Consider the following 20,198-nt stretch of genomic DNA (forward strand, 5'->3'; position numbering starts at 1 on the left):
CCATCTCTGACATAAAGTGCCACCCTACCACCAAGATGCTCCTCTCTGTTATTGTGATATAATTTGTACCCCGGTATAGCACTATCCCATTGGTTATCCTCTTTCCACCATGTCTCTGAGCTGCCAATTAAGTCTATGTAATCATTCACTGCTATACACTCTAATTCTCCCATCTTCTTAGACTTCTGGCATTAGCATGCAAACATTTCAAAGTGCACTTTTTGTTTGTATTTACATTCTTCTTTTCAGTTGACAAGGATAAATTGGAATCTTTTAGCTCAGGTGAGTTTTTAATTATAGGCCCTTGGACCTCTTTTCTTATTATTGGAACCTCTCTGTTGGGATGCTCTAACTCTAATGCTTCATTAGTATCCTTTGAAGGTACCTCCCTCTGAAGCATGCACTGCGGAGTGACTGTCTGCTTTCCCTTTTGTTCTAGTTTAAAAGCTGCTCTATCTCCTTTTTAAAGGTTAGCGCCAGCAGTCTGGTTCCACCCTGGTTAAGGTGGAGCCAATCCCTTCGGAAGAAACTCCCCCTTCCCCAAAAGTTTCCCCAGTTTCTTACAAAACTGAATCCTTCTCCCTTGCACCATCGTCTCATCCACGCATTGAGTCTCTGAACCTCTGCCTGCTTCTGGGGACCTGCGTGTGGAACAGGGAGCATTTAAGAGAATGCTTAACCTGGAGGTTTTGGATTTCAACTTTCTTTTTTTTATAATTTTTTTAATTTTGCAATTTTTTTTACATACATTTCAAGAAAACACTTGAAGTTGCAATCATGTGAAAAACAGGAATAAACATTTAAATATGAGGAAAACAAAGAAAATTATAGAAACAATTAAAGTTTCACAAATCCCAGTCCTCTATATAGAGATTCCTATATCACTTATTTAGGTAACTTTCCCTTCCAAGGAAAACAAAAGGTAAATTAGCAAAAGAGGCTAATAACAAATTGAACGACCATCTTGGATTTACACATCCTAGCTAGGCATGGGGGAAGAGCAAATAACAGAAGTAAAGGTATTACTTATGAAAGACACCAGTTGCGAAGGTTGAAAAAAGATATAAGACACATTCAGATATTTAATTATGCACTTGCATGGAAACTTTAAAATAAATAAAACCCCCATCTCCAAAACTTTAGGCCTTAGTAATAAGAATTGCTGTCTCCTCTTCTGTATCTGTCGTGTAAGATCAAGGTAAACATAAACTTTCAAATTAAGGAAAAGTTCTGTACGATGACAGAAAAATAGCCTTAAAATTCAGTCTCTATCAGAGTCAAGAAAAAATGAGACAGAGTAGATGGTTTTACCAAGTCCTTCTGAGAAGTTTCCAATACTGCTGTTAAATCTAAAGACAATTTCTCAACAGAAGAGAGGGTCTGCAACCCATCATTATCCATAATACCCTTCCTGAAAGGAGGTATATAATATACCTTAGATATTAATGGAAGTGTCTGCTCAGGAAGTTTCAAAATCTCAGCCAAGTATTTTTTCCACATTTCTTTTGGTGCCACAAGTGGATCTTTGGGGGAAATTGATGAAACACAGGTTCCGCCCTCTCACTTGATTTTCCTTGTATTCTAATCTGAATGTAAGCCATTGATTCTCTTTTAAAATATTATGTTGCAAATCAGTAGTTGTATCAAAATCTTTCCTCAAAGACTCTGAGTTCTTTTCAATAGTTGAAATCTGTTTCTATTACTTTCATTCAACCATCCAGATCAGCCATATAACTAAAGATTGGTTTAATCTGATTAGAAAGGTTAGTGTTCAAAGCTTGGATTGCCTCCCAAATGGCTTCCAGAGTAAATTCAACTGGTCTTATCAGCTCAAAGGTCTGAACCACAGGCAACTGATCCAGCTCTGTTCCCCCATATCCAGCAGCAATGCTGTCCTCGATGCCCCCTGCATTCGGCATAGGGGCCAGGCGCATTGGTTTCAGCATCCCACCAGGGAGCATGGCGCCCCTGGCCTGCATAGTCAGTCCCAAACTGAGACAGCGCTGAAGCTCGGGTCTCCGCCTGATTAGCAGGAGGAAGTCGTTCCTTGGGGGCTAAAGAGATCAAAAGCTCAGGGAGGGGGGCCAAGTGCTACTTCTTCCCGGCCTTCCTCCAGCAAGCACAGCCCCGAGACTAAGCCTCCCCGACAAACATGAGCATCCATCGGGCAAAACACAGGGGGGGGGGGGGGGGGTCAGAGAGTTCCCCCTTTCTCTGGCCCTTCTCTTCCTGCCTGAATGAGGCATAACAGGAAAACAAAATTAGGAGCCCGAGGAGTGATTTCAGGCACATCTTGTTAGGTCAACCATCTTGGAATCTGGATTTCAACTTTCTACCTAAGAACCTAAATTCGGCTTCCAGAACCTCCCTCCCACATTTTCCTATGTCGTTGGTGCCCATATGTACCATAACAGCTGGCTCCTCCCCAGCACTGTCTAAAATCCTATCTAGGTGACGTGTGAAGTCCGCCACCTTCGCACCAGGTAGGCATGTTACCAGGTGATCCTCATGCCCACCAGCCACCCAGCTGTATACATTCCTAATAATCGAATCACCAACTATGATGGCCAACCTGACCCTTTCCTCCTTGACAGAAGCCCTGGGAGACACATCCTCAGTGCGAGAGGACAATGCACTATCTGGAGTGCAGGTTCTTGCTATGGGATCATTTCCTGCTGCACCAGGTTCATGCTCTCTGTTCATGAGACCTTCCTCCTACAAGGCAGCACCAGGGATGCCAGACTGGAATTGGGACCTGGCTACTATGTCCCTGAAGATTTCATCTATATACTTCTCTGTCTGCCTCAGCTCCTCCAGGTCTGCCACTCTAGCCTCAAGAGATCGGCCTCATTCTCTGAGAGACAGGAGCTCTTTGCATTGGATGCACACATACAATTTCTCACCAATGGGTAAAAAACATACATGTGATACTCAATGCAAAAGACTGAGAGGCCCTCTCTTGCTTCTGGACTGCTGTCTTCATCTTAAATTTGTTCAGTTCCTAGTTAAGTTTTAGTTTGCTATGGGTGTAGGATTGTGTACAATTTGGGTCCTTTAAATATATTTGTGATCACTATATATCTGGTAGTAACCTAAAAGGGAATAATAAAACTCTTGATAAGTATGGGGAATTTCTGAGTTTAAGTTAAAAAAAAATGAATAAAAAAAAGTTTTAATTTTTTATTTTTTAAGTGTGAAAGTGAGACCTGTCTATAAATTAAAGGATGAGCTAGGGGTGGGTGGGAGGGTTGGGAAATACAAACTTCTGTTTGTTGCCTGACTTTCTGACTACCTATTTAAAACAAAACACACGAACACACTAAATAATATACCCCAATAGTTTACTTCTCTCCAATAGTTTAAGTTTTAAAAATGTCTCCAAGCAGTAGGGATGTGAATCGTTTTAGGACGATTAAAATTATCGTCCGATAATTTTAATATCGTCTTAAACCGTTATGGAACACAATACAATAGAGATTCTAATGATTTATCGTTATAAATCGTTAGAATCGTGAGCCGGCACACTAAAACCCGCTAAAACCCACCCCCGACCCTTTAAATTAAATCCCCCACCCTCCCGAACCCCCCCCAAATAACTTAAACATTTCCTTGCCAAATCCTACCTCCTTCAATCCCCCACCCTCCCGAACCCCCCCCAAATGACTTAAATTACCTGGGGGTCCGGAACGGCAGCGGTCCGGAACGGGCTCCTGCTACTGAATCTTGTTGTCTTCGGCCGGCGCCATTTTCCAAAATGGTGCCGAAAAATGGCGGCGGCCATAGACCAACAGGATTCGACGGCAGGAGGTCCTTCCGGACTCCCGCTGGACTTTTGGCAAGTCTTGTGGGGGTCAGGAGGCCCCCCCCCAAGCTGGCCAAAAGTTCCTGGAGGTCCAGCGGGGGTCAGGGAGCGATTTCCCACCGCGAATCGTTTTCCGTACGGAAAATGGCGCCGGCAGGAGATCGACTGCAGGAGGTCGTTCAGCGAGGCGCCGGAACCCTCGCTGAACGACCTCCTGCAGTCGATCTCCTGCCGGCGCCATTTTCCGTACGGAAAACGATTCGCGGCGGGAAATCGCTCCCTGACCCCCGCTGGACCTCCAGGAACTTTTGGCCAGCTTGGGGGGGGGCCTCCTGACCCCCACAAGACTTGCCAAAAGTCCAGCGGGGGTCCGGAAGGACCTCCTGTCGTCGAATCCTGTTGGTCTATGGCCGCCGCCATTTTTCGGCGCCATTTTGGAAAATGGCGCCGGCCGAAGACAACAAGATTCAGTAGCAGGAGCCCGTTCCGGACCGCTGCCGTTCCGGACCGCCGCTGGACCACCAGGTAATTTAAGTCATTGGGGGGGGGTTCGGGAGGGTGGGGGATTTAATTTAAAGGGTCGGGGGTGGGTTTTAGCGGGGTTTTAACGATTTTAACGATATATCACGCTATTTTACCCCCCCAAACGGCAACAATACGATTCCCTCCCCCTCCCAGCCGAAATCGATCGTTAAGACGATCGAGGACACGATTCACATCTCTACCAAGCAGTACTTATTGATTCTTTCCAGCCACCAGCAAGGTGATCCTCTCCTCTCAATGCTCCCACTGCTGGTTCATTGCTGATTGAAATCTTCTCAGAATTCTTGCCATGTTGCATCAATTTTATTTATTTATTTTTATTTATTTAGACATTTTATATACCATCATTCCATAAAAAGATCATAATGGTTCACAAAATTAACATTCATATTATAAATCAACAAATGGTTACAGTGTAAGGTGGTGGTAGTATTCATAGACAGGAATTAACATAAATCGAATAGAACCTCCACAGGAGAGGTGAAGAACTGAAGAGCCTGGTGCTAGCAATCATATTTGGCTCAGGCGGGACTGCTTTGTGTCCACAAGATTTAAGCCCAAATCAGACTTTGATTAATACTTGCCCTGATGTGCGTGCCAGTTAATCAGCGAGAGGTGACTTGTAGTCACATTACATAGAGAGATTCAGTCAAGCACTGGTGGTTGCAGGAGGCAAATGGAAGATTATTTCTTTAACACCCATAAGATATTTTTGCTCTAGTGAGATACAACAAGCAAAACGACTGCTACCGGTGGGTTACAGCACTTCGTGGTAATTTTGCATCTGTCTGCACTGGTATAACATCTATAGATACTTTTTACCCACCAACATTACACCACTTTTCATAGTAATGACAATGATGGCAGAAAAAGACCAAATAGTGCATCCAGTCTTTCCAGCAAGTTTCTTATGGTAGTAAGTACCGCTTTGTGCAGGTTACCCCCAGCCTTATGTTAACATTTTTACATGGTGAGCAGCCTTGATAATTCAGACAATGCTGCTTGAATGTGCTTTGCTTTTGTACTTTGCCATAGAAGCAGTCCTGCACTTTTTCCCTAATGTCTGTGTTATCAGTACCCCAGACCATAAAATTCAGGGCCCAGTGTTAGTGGCATCTGAATCCAATTTCTCTGTTACCCCCACCATTGAAGCGGAGAGCGATGTTGCAATTGCGTCAAAATCATGAATCTACTTGGTATTAAAGGTAGTAACTGCCACTCCATGTAGGCTATCCCCATAAACCCTTTTCTTCCTTTCCATACTCTACCCTTTAGGGATCCACAGTGTTTATCCCATGCCTTTTTTAATTTGTTTAGATGGTAACTTTCAAACAGCCGTGCGGGGCGTGCATGTAGGCGCGGATGCCAGCTTTTGCCTAGAAATGAGGCCATTTTATAACATACGCATGTACATGCACGCATGATATAAAATGTGCTGTATGCACATAGATATGCGCACAATTTAATATGGATGTGCATATGTGCATGCAAATGCCAACTCCACTGCGTAAGTAGGGGGGGATTTTATTAGATACACACACCAGCGCAATACCCTTTTTCACAATTCGCTCCCAATTTGCCCAGTTAACGGATCAGATTTCCTACCCCCCCCCCCCCCCCCCATTATTTTGCCTCCTTTTTACCCCTGACCCTTAAAATCCCACTGACTCGCCTAGTTTTTTTTATTTTAATATTTACATGCGGAGGTATAGTTACATGGTAGGGGACCCCGGCACATACTTGTGCACGTAAATACTTGCACGCACATTTCAAAGTAACTTCCTGGAATGCCCATATCTTGTTCATGCCCTCCCAGACCATGCCCATGCCCCACCCCTTTTTTTTAAATGTTTGTTTTGTGTGCATACCTGGAGATATGCAAGTACTCGCGCGCTTTTTAAAATCCTCGTGGCGCGTGCCAGCCTGAGACACGAGCATATCTCCCAGCTTTGGCACGTGTAGGAATTTTAAAGTTGACCTTTTACTGTTTTTGTCCTCACCATCAATGCTGGAAGGGCATTCCAGGCATCCACCACCTTGTCCATGAAGAAATATTTCCTGATGTTGGTTCTGAGTCATCCCCTTTGGAGTTTCATTTCATGACCCCTAGTTCCACTGTCTGACCCCTGGTTCTACTGTCAAAGGGAAAGAACACGCATACTTGCCCTTTGAAAAATTATCCCACTAAAAATATCCACATACAATTACCCCTGATAATTTGTATACTGATTTTTGGGGGGAGGAGGAGGAGGAAATATGTGCATGCTTTTGAAAATGCAAAAGTAAGCATGTCATTTCAAGCCCCATCCCAACCTCACCTAAAAGAGCATCTCTTCAAACTGCGGGTTAAAGTACATACATACAGGCCTTCCACGCATACTTTTACCCCCATATCAGGCAGATTTGAATAGCTTTGAAAATTCTACACCCTGTGGCTTGGCCAATTTATCGGCTGTGTGGGAATCTCATACTACATCTTTCTGAACTGTTAGTTATCACAGGGCAGGAACCAAATCGTTTGTGTCCCAGATCAGAGTAGATCTCAAAGCAGTGCTGTTTCTTAATTTGGAAAGTACCATAGGTCTTGCTGGGCAGACTAGATGGCCATTTTGTCCTTTTCTGCCATCATTTCTGTTTATATGCTGTGCAGTACTACTAAAACTATTAAAAGGCATAGATTTATTGCTGTGTATTATAAATAAGTGAAAAAATATTTGCATTCTGTATGCCTGGTTGAAAGAAATCCCAGAAATGCTGCAGTGGTTAAAAACAGGGAAAGACAGGCTGAGAGAGTCAGCCTGTGTTTTTCTCTCATCCATGCCTGATTACCGTCTATGGTTCTGAAAGAACAGCAAAAAGAAGGCTTCAGCCAAGTCAGAAATCAGAACAGAAAGGATTCAGCTCCTGTTATTACCGAGGAAGCAGGACTCTCAGAAAGCAAATAACTAAAAAGAGTGTGCACTGAGAAAGTTGCAGTTGTACCCTTTGAATCAGCTGGGTCTGCAGGGAAAGGAAAAAGGAAGTGACATCAGCACAGATCTCCAGTAATGTAAATCACTCTGAGAAAACCAGAACAAAAATATTGAAACCAGTGCCAGCCTGGATGCGAGCAAGCATTGAGCAATCCTTTTCACATAACTTTTTATTTCAAAACGAAGCTTTAAAAAAGTTTTAGAAGATAAAGTTGGATGGTGTTTCACAGGAAGCAGTTGGAGCAATACAAATCTATGGGAGGTCAAGGAGCTGCACCATTCAGCTGGCACCATGAGGTTCTGCGTGTCAATAGTTCCCCTGTCACAGGCTAATTTGCATGGATGCTGAGGTTAGCTGCAAGAAAGCCTTGTTCTTAGGATTTTTTTTGTAAAAAGGCCGTGGAAGAATCAAGGAGCTGTGAGTTGACTGTGTTTCATAAAAGTTTAGTACTATGTTTAACAAAAGTTCTAACTGGATGATATTAGTTGTCAGACTTCTGCCATTTTAAGAAGGTTATAAAGGAGTCCAGTAAGAGGCATTTAAGGATATATTAGCACTATGTGAGGAACTATTTTCTGTTTTGTGACCTCATCCAGGGCAGTAATCCTCCTTGTGGAAAAAAAGTCATGTGCAGAAAGAGACTGGTCTTGTGCTGAGGCAGGGGCTTACAGCTGGAGCTCTGCCTTGGAATCAGGGAAAAAGGAGAAAACCCTGTTTGTTTGAGACAGAAATAGTGGGAACAGAGAGAGAAAATCTATCATTTTAAAGCCTGAGCAAGTCAAAGAGTGGAGGAGATTGTGAAAATAAGACAATCCACTGTCAAGGTAAGGAAGAAATACAGACAAAGTTAAAAAAAATAATTAAATGAACAGGATCGTGGAATTTACCTGTTCTATTCAGGAGTGATTTACCAGTTAAAATGTTACTGGGAAAACTGTAAAGTCAAGATTCCAAGCAGAAGGGGACAATGAAGTGCATGATTGTGGCATAGCTCTGAATCCAGTTAGTCCCAGAGTGAAACCTTTCTGCCAGAAGGGACAAAGGGGAAAAAGCTGGACTGAACCAGTGAGAAGTGACTTTACCCCATTTTGCCTTCTATATATTGAGAAGTAATTCCACTGAAGAAAAATCAATGTTTTGAGTCAGTGTTACTGTTTGGTGAACAGTCAAAAGACATTAAGCAGGACAATTAAACTGTTCTTTTTTAACCAATCCAGGCAAAAAGCCAGACTTCTAAAGGAGATTCCAAATTCAGACAAACTCCTCTCTGTACAAGGAAAGAGTGGGGCATTTTGAAAAAGTGACTGGAAAAATAATTAAAGTATTTTCTGTTCCCACAGGAAGAGAAAGGACCAGTAGTTAAGGATAATTGATTATCCTTTTATTTTATTAGTCAGAATTTTAGTACATGGTAGATTCCTGTTGCACTCATAATAGAACCAAATTGTTAGATTGCCGGAAGATATACGGTGAGAGGCAGATAGTTTCTCTTTTTTTTTTTTTTTTTTTAAAGTCAGGCCAATAGGTTGTTCCTGCGATTCCTGGAAGGCGACCAAAGAGAAGAGGACCAGAGCCACAAAACCAGGAATGCTTCACTCTCAATCAGTGCCACAAGCACCTATTTGGAGCATCAGAGACAATGCACTCTGCATCCTACAGCTAAGTTTGCACTCTCATGACAACTTAGGTCTGGCCAGACACTAGTGACATTCACTCAAAAAACAAAAGAAATACATAACAGAATTACAGGAAGAAAATTATACTTACATAAGACAAAGTGTTCAAAGATACTGCAAGTTAGAGAACAGTACAAAGCATCAAGTTTATAGAATGCATTGGCGTTAAGTAAAATACAGTATAAAGAACAGAGTGGACAATATTGTGACTTGCCTGAATAACTGTTTTGAATGCATCTTGCTCCTTTTGAGAGAGACTTAGAAGGAAATGTTAATTACCATAGTGACTTAGTTGGTAAAGATTGTTCTGATAACTGTTATGATATCTCAGTTGCAAAAGATTTAAAGTGAATTGCATTTACTGCTGGTGCACAATAGCTGTTGAACCTGGTTTTAATATCATTGCCAGCTGATTAAATTTTTATTTGCATTTCATAATTGTTACCACACTAAAGCTTTTGTTAATTTTAAACAATTCTATCCTACATAGTATCTTTCTTACTCTCTGCTTCTCCTCCCAACCTCCGGGAGCTCCATTGGCTGGGTGGGATTTCCTATTTCTTTTAAATCACCCAATTAGGAAGAGGGTAACGTGTGGAACCCCTTTAGTTGCAAATCAATTCCAGTACCATCGATCTACCCCGTCACTACTCAGAAACTCGAACCACCATAGTGGAAGAGAGATGCCATTTCCATCAGTTACAGCTAGGGATTGCTACCGTATGATAGTTAATGTCCTGGAAGAAACGTGAGGCATTATCACAGATAAATACCTTACATCAAAAAGAATGATGTATGTTACTACCCTTATAAAACAGAGAAAACAATTTAAAAATCCAAGCAATAAAACATCTAGCTCCAGGCTGTAAGTTGTGCTGACATATTCCATGACTTTGTTAATAGGAATTTATCCTAGTTATTTTATAAACTATAATATAAGCTCACTGAGAGAAATCTGGGGCTAGTGTATGCCATATATTATGGTCTCCTAAATCCTTCAAATAACCCAAGTTAGCATAGTTACATCTGGTGGGAATAAAACTATCACCAATGCCATCTTTAGCATTTTTGAAAGTAAAGGTAAAAATTTAATTTTGGTGCTCCTCCTTTATGCCAATCCATTTGTTTTGCTTGCTTAGATAATTAATTTTTTGTTGTCATTGTCCAAAAAAACATTATCTGTTAATAAGTATGCGACTTGCATTCATTACTAAAATGTATCAAGTTTTCCAAGTGAATTCTGGGGATAGCTAGGAAACTAAATTTATATAGACATTCCTGTAAAACTTCTTTTCCTTTAAAATCTCCTTATTTTCTACTGATTTTAAGTTAAACAACAGGTGGCAACATAACAGTACAGTGTTCTACAGCACCAGTGGCTGGATCCAACATGGTTAATCACTGAGGCAGAACAAGTTGCTAACATCACAGCTGTTAACATCATGCTGTTAGAGGAGGCAGAGTAACAGTTGAGAATTGCCATTACAAACTGACAGGGACAGACAGGGAATGCATGCATATCTGAGAGTTAAAATTATAATGAAAGAGAGAAATAGTTTCTGAGACAGTCTCAGCTCTGTGAATCTATTGCTGATAAACTATGCAATCAGAAAGAAAGTTGATCAGTGTCTTAGTTGATCTAATGAAAACTCTCATAGCTGACTGAGAAAGGTGCAGGCAAGCTAAGTTAAAATCTATAAATTAATCTTACTCTGAAATCCTTTTTCTTTTTCCCTGCCTGTTGTTATGCAGTTTTTAATCTTTTTGTGTTCACTGTTTTGCCCATATAATAATATACTTTTTAGTTTATTTGCTCTGTCTTTGTGACTGATTAATGACCCAGGTGAGTTACTTTATGATCCCAAGGCTTTTAGTAAGTGGTCTTTGTAAGAAGTGAACTTTGTAACCTCAGGTTATTGTGAGATTTCAGTATCCCCAGAAACCATTAGGGAATAGCTTGTGGGCAGGGTACTTGCCCAGAGAAAGGCAGGAAATTAGTTGTCAGGTAGGAAATTATCAGGCCAGGGACACATACAGATATATATGAGGCCAGTACAGTGCTTCTTGAGAACTTTAAATGGCCAAGTGTTCACTGCCTCATGGGTATTAGGAGTAACATGGAGATATTACATTATACCTTGCAATTATTATTTTATCACTTTATAATTTAATTTTATAAATATATTTTTGTAAATTTGAGGCCTCCCAGGAGCTCGGACCCCCTAGTACAGTTACACTTTCTTTACGCAGCATTTATCAGCCATTGTTAATATACTGTCAGTCTTTAGATGAGAACTCCTTAAAGAAAAAGAACAATGTTACTCCCCTGTGTGTGATTATTTCAACAGGTACTGAAGTTTTTGTACCTCAATTTTTGTTGAAAAATTCCATTGATATCCCCTCAGTAGCTTAAAAATATGAGATTAACAAGACTTCTTCCGAAATGCAACATATGTAGAATATATGTTAATAGCAGATATCATGGAAGAGCTTGTACTCTTAGAAGCAAAATGAGTTACTAAGGGATTAAATCAGGGATCTCAAATGCCAGTCCCTGAGGGCCAAAACCAGGTTTGGCTTTCAGCATGAACAAAATATTTAAATTGACCGTGCACTAGATCCAATGCCTATAAATAAAGATCAGAAGTATCCATCGGTAATGTCCTGAAAAAGTCAAATGCTTTGACAGCCTTGCAGAATCAGTATTTGAAATCCCTGCATTATTTCATTATGTTGATTCTTGTTCTTATATAAAGTCTTCTCCTATGGCTAGGTGTGAAATAAGCAACTCTTAATAGATAATTTTTCTTTTTTTTTATTAGGCTGAAAATATTTTCAGAAGAAAGCGTACCTTTGTTTGGACCTCCTCTTCCATCCCCACCCATGTTTACTGACCACCAGGAATTCAGGGACTTTGTGCTGGTGAAATGTAAGTATAATATTTCCTGAAAGATGTTAGTATGTAGTCAGTTAACTTAAACAGAAAAATACCATTAGCAACCGACTGCTCATTGTATCCCAGTTCTACATTATCTCTTTCTGTTGGATTTATGTAATCTGCCAATGAATCTTTTGTTGTGAAACTGACTTTTGGAATTTGGAGTGCGAAAATGTTATCTGGTGTCAGTGACTGACAGCTACCAGCATGCCGTTGTCATTTTCATGACATTTTGGTATGATTGGGTCACCCTGATGTTCTAAGAGTGCACTGGAAAATAAAGCAGCAGAATAAATGAGCTTGCAATCTGCCAGATGAAACCTCTGGAAGAACATTTTTTCCTCTGGCCTAAAGCCTCTTTTTGTTGGAAAAAGGAGAATACATTGGAATGGTATATCAGAGCTATAGGGGAAATTATACAATGACATCATTTTCCCTTTAACATGTTATTGTTTGTTCTGAGTGTTTCCTGTGAGCTGAATATTAGCTGTTTATTAAAATTAGGGACAGGACATAAATACAAAGAAAGCAAACTACAGGACTCATCCAAATCTGGTTTCTTAAATAGCTTCCATGCTACAATATTCTGTGATTTTCAGCCAGGCCTTTTCAGTTGAAACAATAGGGTTGAAAATCTGAAACAAAATTAAAATGCATGATGCATCAGGGAGGGAGTTTTGATGAATGGCGATAGGTAGGGACACACACACTAAGATCCTGGTACAATCTCTTTTCTGCAAGATTATAGAGATAAATGTTAGGGATGTGGATTCGTTTGACATGAAACAGGAAACTAACAAAATTCCCCATTTCATTTTTAAACAAAACAAAAAAAAAAATGAAATTTTGTTGTTTTTCATTTAATTAAAAAAAAATGAAAGTGCAGCCAGCCACAAAAAAAACTAATTGCCACCAATAAAAAGCTAATCTCCCTATTTTGGTGCAATCCTCTGGACACCCTCACACTAGTTCTTATCCAATATGCAGGCCTTCAGTGGCAGGATCCAGAGCCGGTGCTAGCTTTTTTACTGACCTGTGCAAACAATTACTGTGCTGCTCTCCCCCACCCCATTCCCCCCTGCCATTTCCCCATGTCCTCTGGCTCATTCATCTTTTTCCAGTAATCTAAACTTTAAAATCTGACATTCCTCCCAACCTGGGTCCATCCCTCTCTTTGGAACCCATGGCCAGTGCATGGATTTTAGATGCCCTAGGTGAGCTTTAACGTCTCCCTCACCCAACCTTCTACACACACACACACACACACACATTTAAAAATTATGCATGTATAATAACAGTTTTACATTAAAAAGAACATTCAGAGTACAGTCTTCTAAGCTAAAAATATCTCAACCTGTATATTACATTTACTTGCACTGCTATGGTGCCAAACAGAATATCCTGCAAAAATAACCATATGGTATTAGGCCTGATGAAACACGTGTTGCAAATGGGCTTGACCCTCAGAAAGCCATGAGTGAACAATTACAATATAGTAAACCTCCTATACCCAATCAACACTAACTGCCAGTATTCAAACAATAACAATCCTACCTATGAAAAGACAACATTGCAAATATTACACCAAGCTCTAAAATACCAAGACATCTGCTATTAGGAAAACAGAACAAGCCAGGTTGCTATAGATCTCTAGACAGAAACTACATGCTAGCAGCATACCTTAACCTTGGTCACACGTGTAGAACATAGACTACCACCAAATACAGAATAAAGAAGCTAGACCATAAAGTATAAATAAAAATGTGCAGACAACAACAACAAGCTAAAAGAAGTCAGACTCTGAATGCAGTGCAACAATGGAAAAACAGAAACATCACCACTCATCAGAAAAAAATCAAACAATAAAATCAAGAAATATAAAACATCAGTCATAACAGTAAAACCATATTAATAACAAAAACAAATATTTTAAGAAAACAAAAGAATAAAAATCCAATAATTAAAATATAAATTGATTTTTACAATTCCCAAACACCAGTAAAATATTTAAAAACAGCAGACACATCAAAGAACACCCAATAATAAAAACTAATATGGATTAAAAAATCTCCCACTCTCCATACCTGGGAACTTTCAATTTCCAGTTATCCTGAGATTGTTATGAATTAATGGAGGAGGGAAGGCACACAAATGTTCTCCTCTCTCTTATACAGTATATGGACACACAGATGGTAACTTATGGGTGCACATGTGCCCGCATTTGTCAGCCTGTGCCCAGGGAAGCGGCTATTTTATAACATTCATGTGTATATGTGCACATGTTACAAAATGTCCTGGGCAGACGAACATGTGCACTCAATTTTAAATGGGTGCGGTCTGTGTGCATAAATCTTGCTTCTACTGCGTAAGTGGGGGGATTTTAATAGAGACACATGCTGACACAATTGCCACTAAAACCAGTTTATTCCCAGTTCACCCAGTTAAGGGTTTGGTCTTCCAAATCCCCATAGTTTAATAGCCTTCCTTTCCCTGTTTGCTGCGACATTTAAAACCTCTCTGATCTCCCTATATTTTTGTTTTATCACTTACACATCATCCATAGCAGAAGTAAAGTTATGCTGCAGAGGACCCCAGTGCGCGCCAGTGCGTGTGAGTATTTACACCCAAATTTCAGGTTAAAATTCTGGAAAGACCATGCCCTGTCCAGTCCACACCCATGCCCTGCCCCTTTTTGAAAACTTTTCATTTGTGCACACAGTGGCATTTATGCACCTATCCAGGCAGCTTTTATAAATGGCTTGGCGCACACCGGCCCAACATAATTAAGCATCCCCTGATTAATGCACGTGTTGGGCTTTTACAATTCACCTTACAATTTTATTTAATTTAATATTTATATACTGCACATACCAAACTTACAAAGCAGATCATTTTCTTTCTCTCATACATACTCATGCTCACACACTCATACTTCCTCTCAGATGCACACAATCCCTCTCTCCCACAATCACATGCACACACATACATACATATGTGCTACCTCTCACATATGTTCACACACTCAGACATACTGAGGTAGATTTTAAAAGGTGCACATGTACACCCAATTTTATAACTTGTGCGCGCAAGTTATAAAATCGGGGGTCAGCACGTGCAAGGGGGTGCACAATTGTGCACCTTGTGCGCGCCGAGCCCAAGCTGAGCCACACTGCCTTCCCCCGTTCCCTACCCCTCCACCCCACCTTCCCTTCCCTTACTTCCCCCGCCTTTCCCCCCTACCTTTTTCTTTTTTTGTTTCTTGTTTTAAAACTTACTTCAGCCCTGGGGCTGAAGCAAGTTGCGCGCACCAGCCAACTGCCGGCGTGAGATCCCCCGCACCGCAATAAATGGTCCGCCCATGCCCCACCCCCTTTCTGCCCCTTTAGTAAAGTCCAGGGACTTACACGCATCCTGGGACTTTACGCACGTCGCCAGGCCTTTTGAAAATAGGCCCGGCACACGTAAGCCCGGTTACGTGCATAAATCATCCGAAAATCCGGCCCGTATTTCTTTCTCACTCACTCTCCCACACACACAAATTATCTCTTTCACATGCTCTTTCTGTCTCAGACACACATGCGCTCCGTCTCTCGTACATGCGCGCACACACACACACACACACACACACACATGGGCTTCACCTTCTTTTTTTCCACTAGCTCCTCCAGCAGCCCTGGGTTTGTCTTTTCACGTTGGCCACCATCGGGTTGGAATTGCAAAGTGGCCTCCACTCCAATTCGAGGCCTGTAGCCTCTTCTCTACTTAGGCCACGGGCAAACCGGATGGGGGGCCACTGTATGGCCCACAGCCTCACTACCTCTATTCTGTCCCTCACTTCTCATTCTCTTCCCTCATTATCTCAGCTCTTCCTTTCCTTTCCTTTACTATCTTGGTTCTTTCCCTCATTTTTCACGCCTTCTTTCCCTGCAGGGAGTGTTCCTTCTCTCCCTCTAGATATTCCCCCCTTATTACACAGCCTCAGTTTTTCTTTCATCCCTGTCTTTAGAGTGTCTTCACCGTCTTCTCAACCCTTAGTGAGTCCACTGTCTCAGCTTTTTCTCCTTCTCACTCTCTCCCTCCCTCCCCTGCTCTTTCCTTTCCTCTTCTCACTCTTTCCTATGCATCCCCCCACTTTCTTCCTTCTCCCACCTTCTTACCCAGTCACTCCCAACCTCTTTCCCCTCCACAGGCTCTTCCTCCTCCCACTCCAAATGCTGGGACTCTCCAGGTGCAGCCTTATGGTCAGGATTACTCTCCTTCCTGCAAGAGCTAGCGGCAGGAGCAGCGTTTAAAGTGAGCCATCTTCTTCTACTGTTGTGGGGCCAGTCTCATGGTAGAAGCTGTGAAATCTTGCTGCTTCTCTTACGAGACTGGCCCTGTGGCAGCAGGAGATGATATCACTCACTCACTACTGCTGCTTCTGCTGCCGGCTTGCAGGGGGGATCAGAGTGTTGCTACATCTGATCCAGCTTGGGTTTGCATTACCCCTGCCCAATCTGATGGCTAAATCTAAGCAGGCAAGAATCCCTTAGTGACTCTTATGCCGCAGCCTGGAGCCTTTTCTCTACTTTGGCCGCTGGTGGGATGGATTCTGCTAGACAACCCCGCAGCCTCCACTCCATTTTATCCGCTGATGCCCCCAGGCCACTGCCCCCTCAGAGCCACCACCTTGTGCAAGTGCACAGCTTGCACAATGGGTTGCACAAGCCCTGGCAGAATCGATCCCCAATTGATCCTGCCCTGGTGGCACTGGTTTTCAAAATGGCTGATTGAACCAAGGCCGGCAACATTATGATGTATGGCAGACTCTGTCTTACAGAAAATGGTGCTGGCCTTGGGTCAACTGGCAGCCATTTTGAAAGCCAGCAGCAGCAGAGCAGGAGTAACTGGGGATCACTCCTGCCCACTGTAGACCTGCGGATAGGGTAGGAAGTGGTATGATGGTGTTTTGTGAGATGGCATTAGGACCAGGGGTGGAGAGGTTTTAATTTTTAAACTTTGGCAGTGTGGACAGAACCTGATCCCATGGTTTTTCTTGTAGGTTTATCTTTCATTTATTTGTTTATTTTTCATTTTAAATAAAACAAACAGGGGCTTCCAGTTATGGCAGTGAGCTGATTGGAGGTGGAGTGCTTGAGCTCCGCAACTCCTGTTCCAGCATATCACTGCATTTATCGCTATATCAGACCTGAACTCTGATTTTTTTTTTTTTTTTTAAATATTCCCCTCTCCGTCCCTGTTTGGTGCTGCCTATGAGGTTCTGCGGTGCGCAAGAGCTGGGTTATGTGCCATAGAAGTGTTCGCAGTAGGAGAGTGCAGTCCAGTGACGGTTTCAAAAAGGTGGCTGCACCTGAGCCCACAAAATCCCTGGAGGCTGTCTCGGCAGAGGTGCTTACTTAGATCACAAAAAGCATTTTGGCTGTCCTGAATGACCATTTGCTCAAGCTACAAACTTCTATGGAATATATTAAGTCTAGCCTGGATGGGCAGGTGAGATGCTTAGACCAGGCAGAACAGCACATATCAGACCAGGAAGACCAACTTACTGATGCCGAAAGGCAGCTGACGGATCTGCCTGAGCAGCATGTGGCGCTGACCAACAGGATTGAAGATCAAGAGAACTGCAATCACCATAATAATATTAAAATCATTGGACTGCCCGGATCACTGAAAGAACTATATGACTTCATTGAAAAATGGCTGCCTGAGCGTGTGGGCCTAGAACTCACAGCAGATCCCCTATGGTGTGAATGGATTCACCACATTGGCCCTCTGCGGGAAAAGGATAGCAGGCCCTGGCCGGTTATGGCCCCTATCTTAATTTAGTCCCATAAAACTCAGTTAATGCACGCATTTTGACAGCATCCTACTGTGGAGTTTCAGGGCAACTGGATTTTACTGTTTAATGATTTTTCAACGCATGTTGCAGCGCTGAAAAAGGAACTGTTGCCTACATGCTCTGAATTACACTACAAAAGGATACACTTTGTTTTACTGTTCCCCACCAAAATTCATGTGCACCATAACAACAAAGTATGTTTTTTTCTAAAAAAAAAAATGAAGCAACTGCGTTTTTGGCCATCCTGGATTAAGGAACGGCAGGATGACGCGCTGACATAGTGGCAGAATTTTATTCCTGATTTCTCAGCTTGGATTCTCGGTTTTCGGGGCCTGGAGATCACTTATGAAGCATTCCTACACCTAATGTTTACTATATTGCGTGTTTTGCATTCAAGTGCCCTACTAAGTTCGGAGTTAACTGTTTTGGATGAACGTTAAGTTCTTGTTTGTAGAATAACTGGTAACCTCTCTTTTCGAAGAGCATTTCTCAGTTGGGGATGTTGCATATAATACTAATTTTCCACTTCAGTCACTGGACTCTCCTTGGACTGTGTGCTCATGTGGAGGTTTTCCTACAGTTAACAATGGCACTTTACCTGTATAATTAATGGTAGCTATTAGGTTTCTTATTTGCATTTTTTTTTCTTCTGAGGGTGGTGGTTGGGTTTGTATTTTTCACTATTTTTACATTTTTTTGTGGTCTGGTCTTTTCTTTTGCTTGCTACCAGGAAAGGGGATGTCCAAAGGAACACCCCCATGGAATGGGGCTTTGCTGATGTTTGCCCCTGCCATGGAGAAAGTTGTGCCTCTTGGAGCGAGTGGGGGAGGGGGGTTTGGTATGTTATGGCTGTATTGATGTGTGACTGGTAAGTTGGGGAGGGTGGGGGGGAGGGTGCCTCAATCTTTTTGTCTGGGGGTTTTCATCATGAGAGAAGAGGATGGAATTTAGTAACTCAGTGGTCCAGGCTAGGAGACCCTGGATTCCCATGCTTTTTCACTCTAGGCCCCTCCCTGGGGCGAATTAGTTATCATGGCACCACTGCAGATTATGGTGAAGGATAAAATTACATCAGTGATGAGGCGGAGAGGAAAAGAGACAGAAATCACACCTGCAGCCTTTCGGGGTGCAGAAGGCGCCGGCCCCAACGGGGTAAAGTTGGAATTTACTTAAAATCTTTTTCCATGACCTTCCGGGGGTGCAGGAACTAACGGTGCAGGAACTAACGGCCCTGAAAGTGAACAGTTAGGGCGTGTTGATGTCATTTGCGAGTGCCGGAAAAAGCTTTAAAACCTGCCTTTCAGTGGTATCCTTTGAGGCGGAGAGGAAAAGGGACTGAAATCGCACCAGCAGCTTTTCGGGGTGCAGAAGGTGCCGGCCCCAACGGGGTAAAGTTGGAATTTACTTAAAATCTTTTTCCATGACCTTCCGGGGGTGCAGGAACTAACGGACCTGAAAGTGAACAGCTGGGGCATGTTGACGTCATTTGCGAGTGCCGGAAAAAACTTTAAAACTTGCCTTTCAGTGTGGTATCCTTTGAGGCGGAGAGGAAAAGGGACTGAAATCACACCAGCAGCCTTTCGGGGTGCAGAAGGCGCCGGCCCCAATGGGGTAAAGTTGGAATTTACTTAAAATCTTTTTCTATGACCTTCCGGGGTGCAGGAACTAACGGCCCTGAAAGTAAACAGCTGTGGCGTGTTGACATCATTTGCGAGCACCGGAAAATGCTTTAAAATCTGCCCTTCAGCAGTGTGCAGCCGACGCCAGCGTGCCGCCTAAGGGGCGCACGGTTTTATTTTTATCTTTGTCTGGATTGACGATCTTCTAGGACTTAAACATTGAAATTGTGAGTAATAAGATCTGTGGCATTGTTGAGTATGATATGGAAGTCTCTGCAGAATAAGGTACTGCTATAATTTCTTGATGTAATGAAGATTAGAATCCCTTAAAACTCGAAGCCTCACTTCAACTCTACTGATCTAAGTATAATTGTAGAGCAGAGAGTGTACCATTTCCTGTTGACTATATATATAAAAATGCCTTATACTGCACGCAAACGAAGAGCTAAGGAGAGGATAGACCCAGTTAATCTCTTGGAGTCTCCAGTTTGCGGGCCAGTGGATTCCCATGTTCAGGGATGCAATAAATCGGAGGGGTCGCAGTTGGCAATAGAGGACGTGAGTTTTCAAACGCCTTCCTTGCCAGACCTATCGACGTCTTTATCCCTGATTTACAGGAACCACCAGATAATCCAGCTTCCTCCAGGGACCGAGGTTCACTGTCTCAGGACACTCATGTGGAAGGCGCTGGAGTGAACCTGCAAGCGGGGCCAGTTAGCCCCAGAGAAACTGGAGAAAAAAAGCAGATACGTCCCCTTGAAGGATTTGAAAGCCAGTCAATAGGAGTGCATGATTCGCAAGCACAGGA

General features: G+C 42.4%; 1 protein-coding gene across 3 annotated transcripts in view; it reads left to right on the forward strand.

Moving 5' to 3' along the window:
- GARNL3 (GTPase activating Rap/RanGAP domain like 3) overlaps window positions 1-20,198 on the forward strand; it is a 706,353-nt gene that overhangs the window by 547,042 nt on the left and 139,113 nt on the right. For all 3 annotated transcript variants that reach the window (XM_029613069.1, XM_029613070.1, XM_029613068.1), the window contains 2 exons: window positions 5,052-5,097; window positions 11,817-11,923. In XM_029613069.1, the coding sequence (XP_029468929.1) occupies window positions 5,052-5,097; window positions 11,817-11,923 (153 nt within the window). The remainder of the gene's footprint in view (window positions 1-5,051; window positions 5,098-11,816; window positions 11,924-20,198) is intronic.

Source organism: Rhinatrema bivittatum, chromosome 8, assembly GCF_901001135.1.
Source record: "Rhinatrema bivittatum chromosome 8, aRhiBiv1.1, whole genome shotgun sequence".
NCBI classification, from domain to species: Eukaryota; Metazoa; Chordata; class Amphibia; order Gymnophiona; family Rhinatrematidae; genus Rhinatrema; species Rhinatrema bivittatum.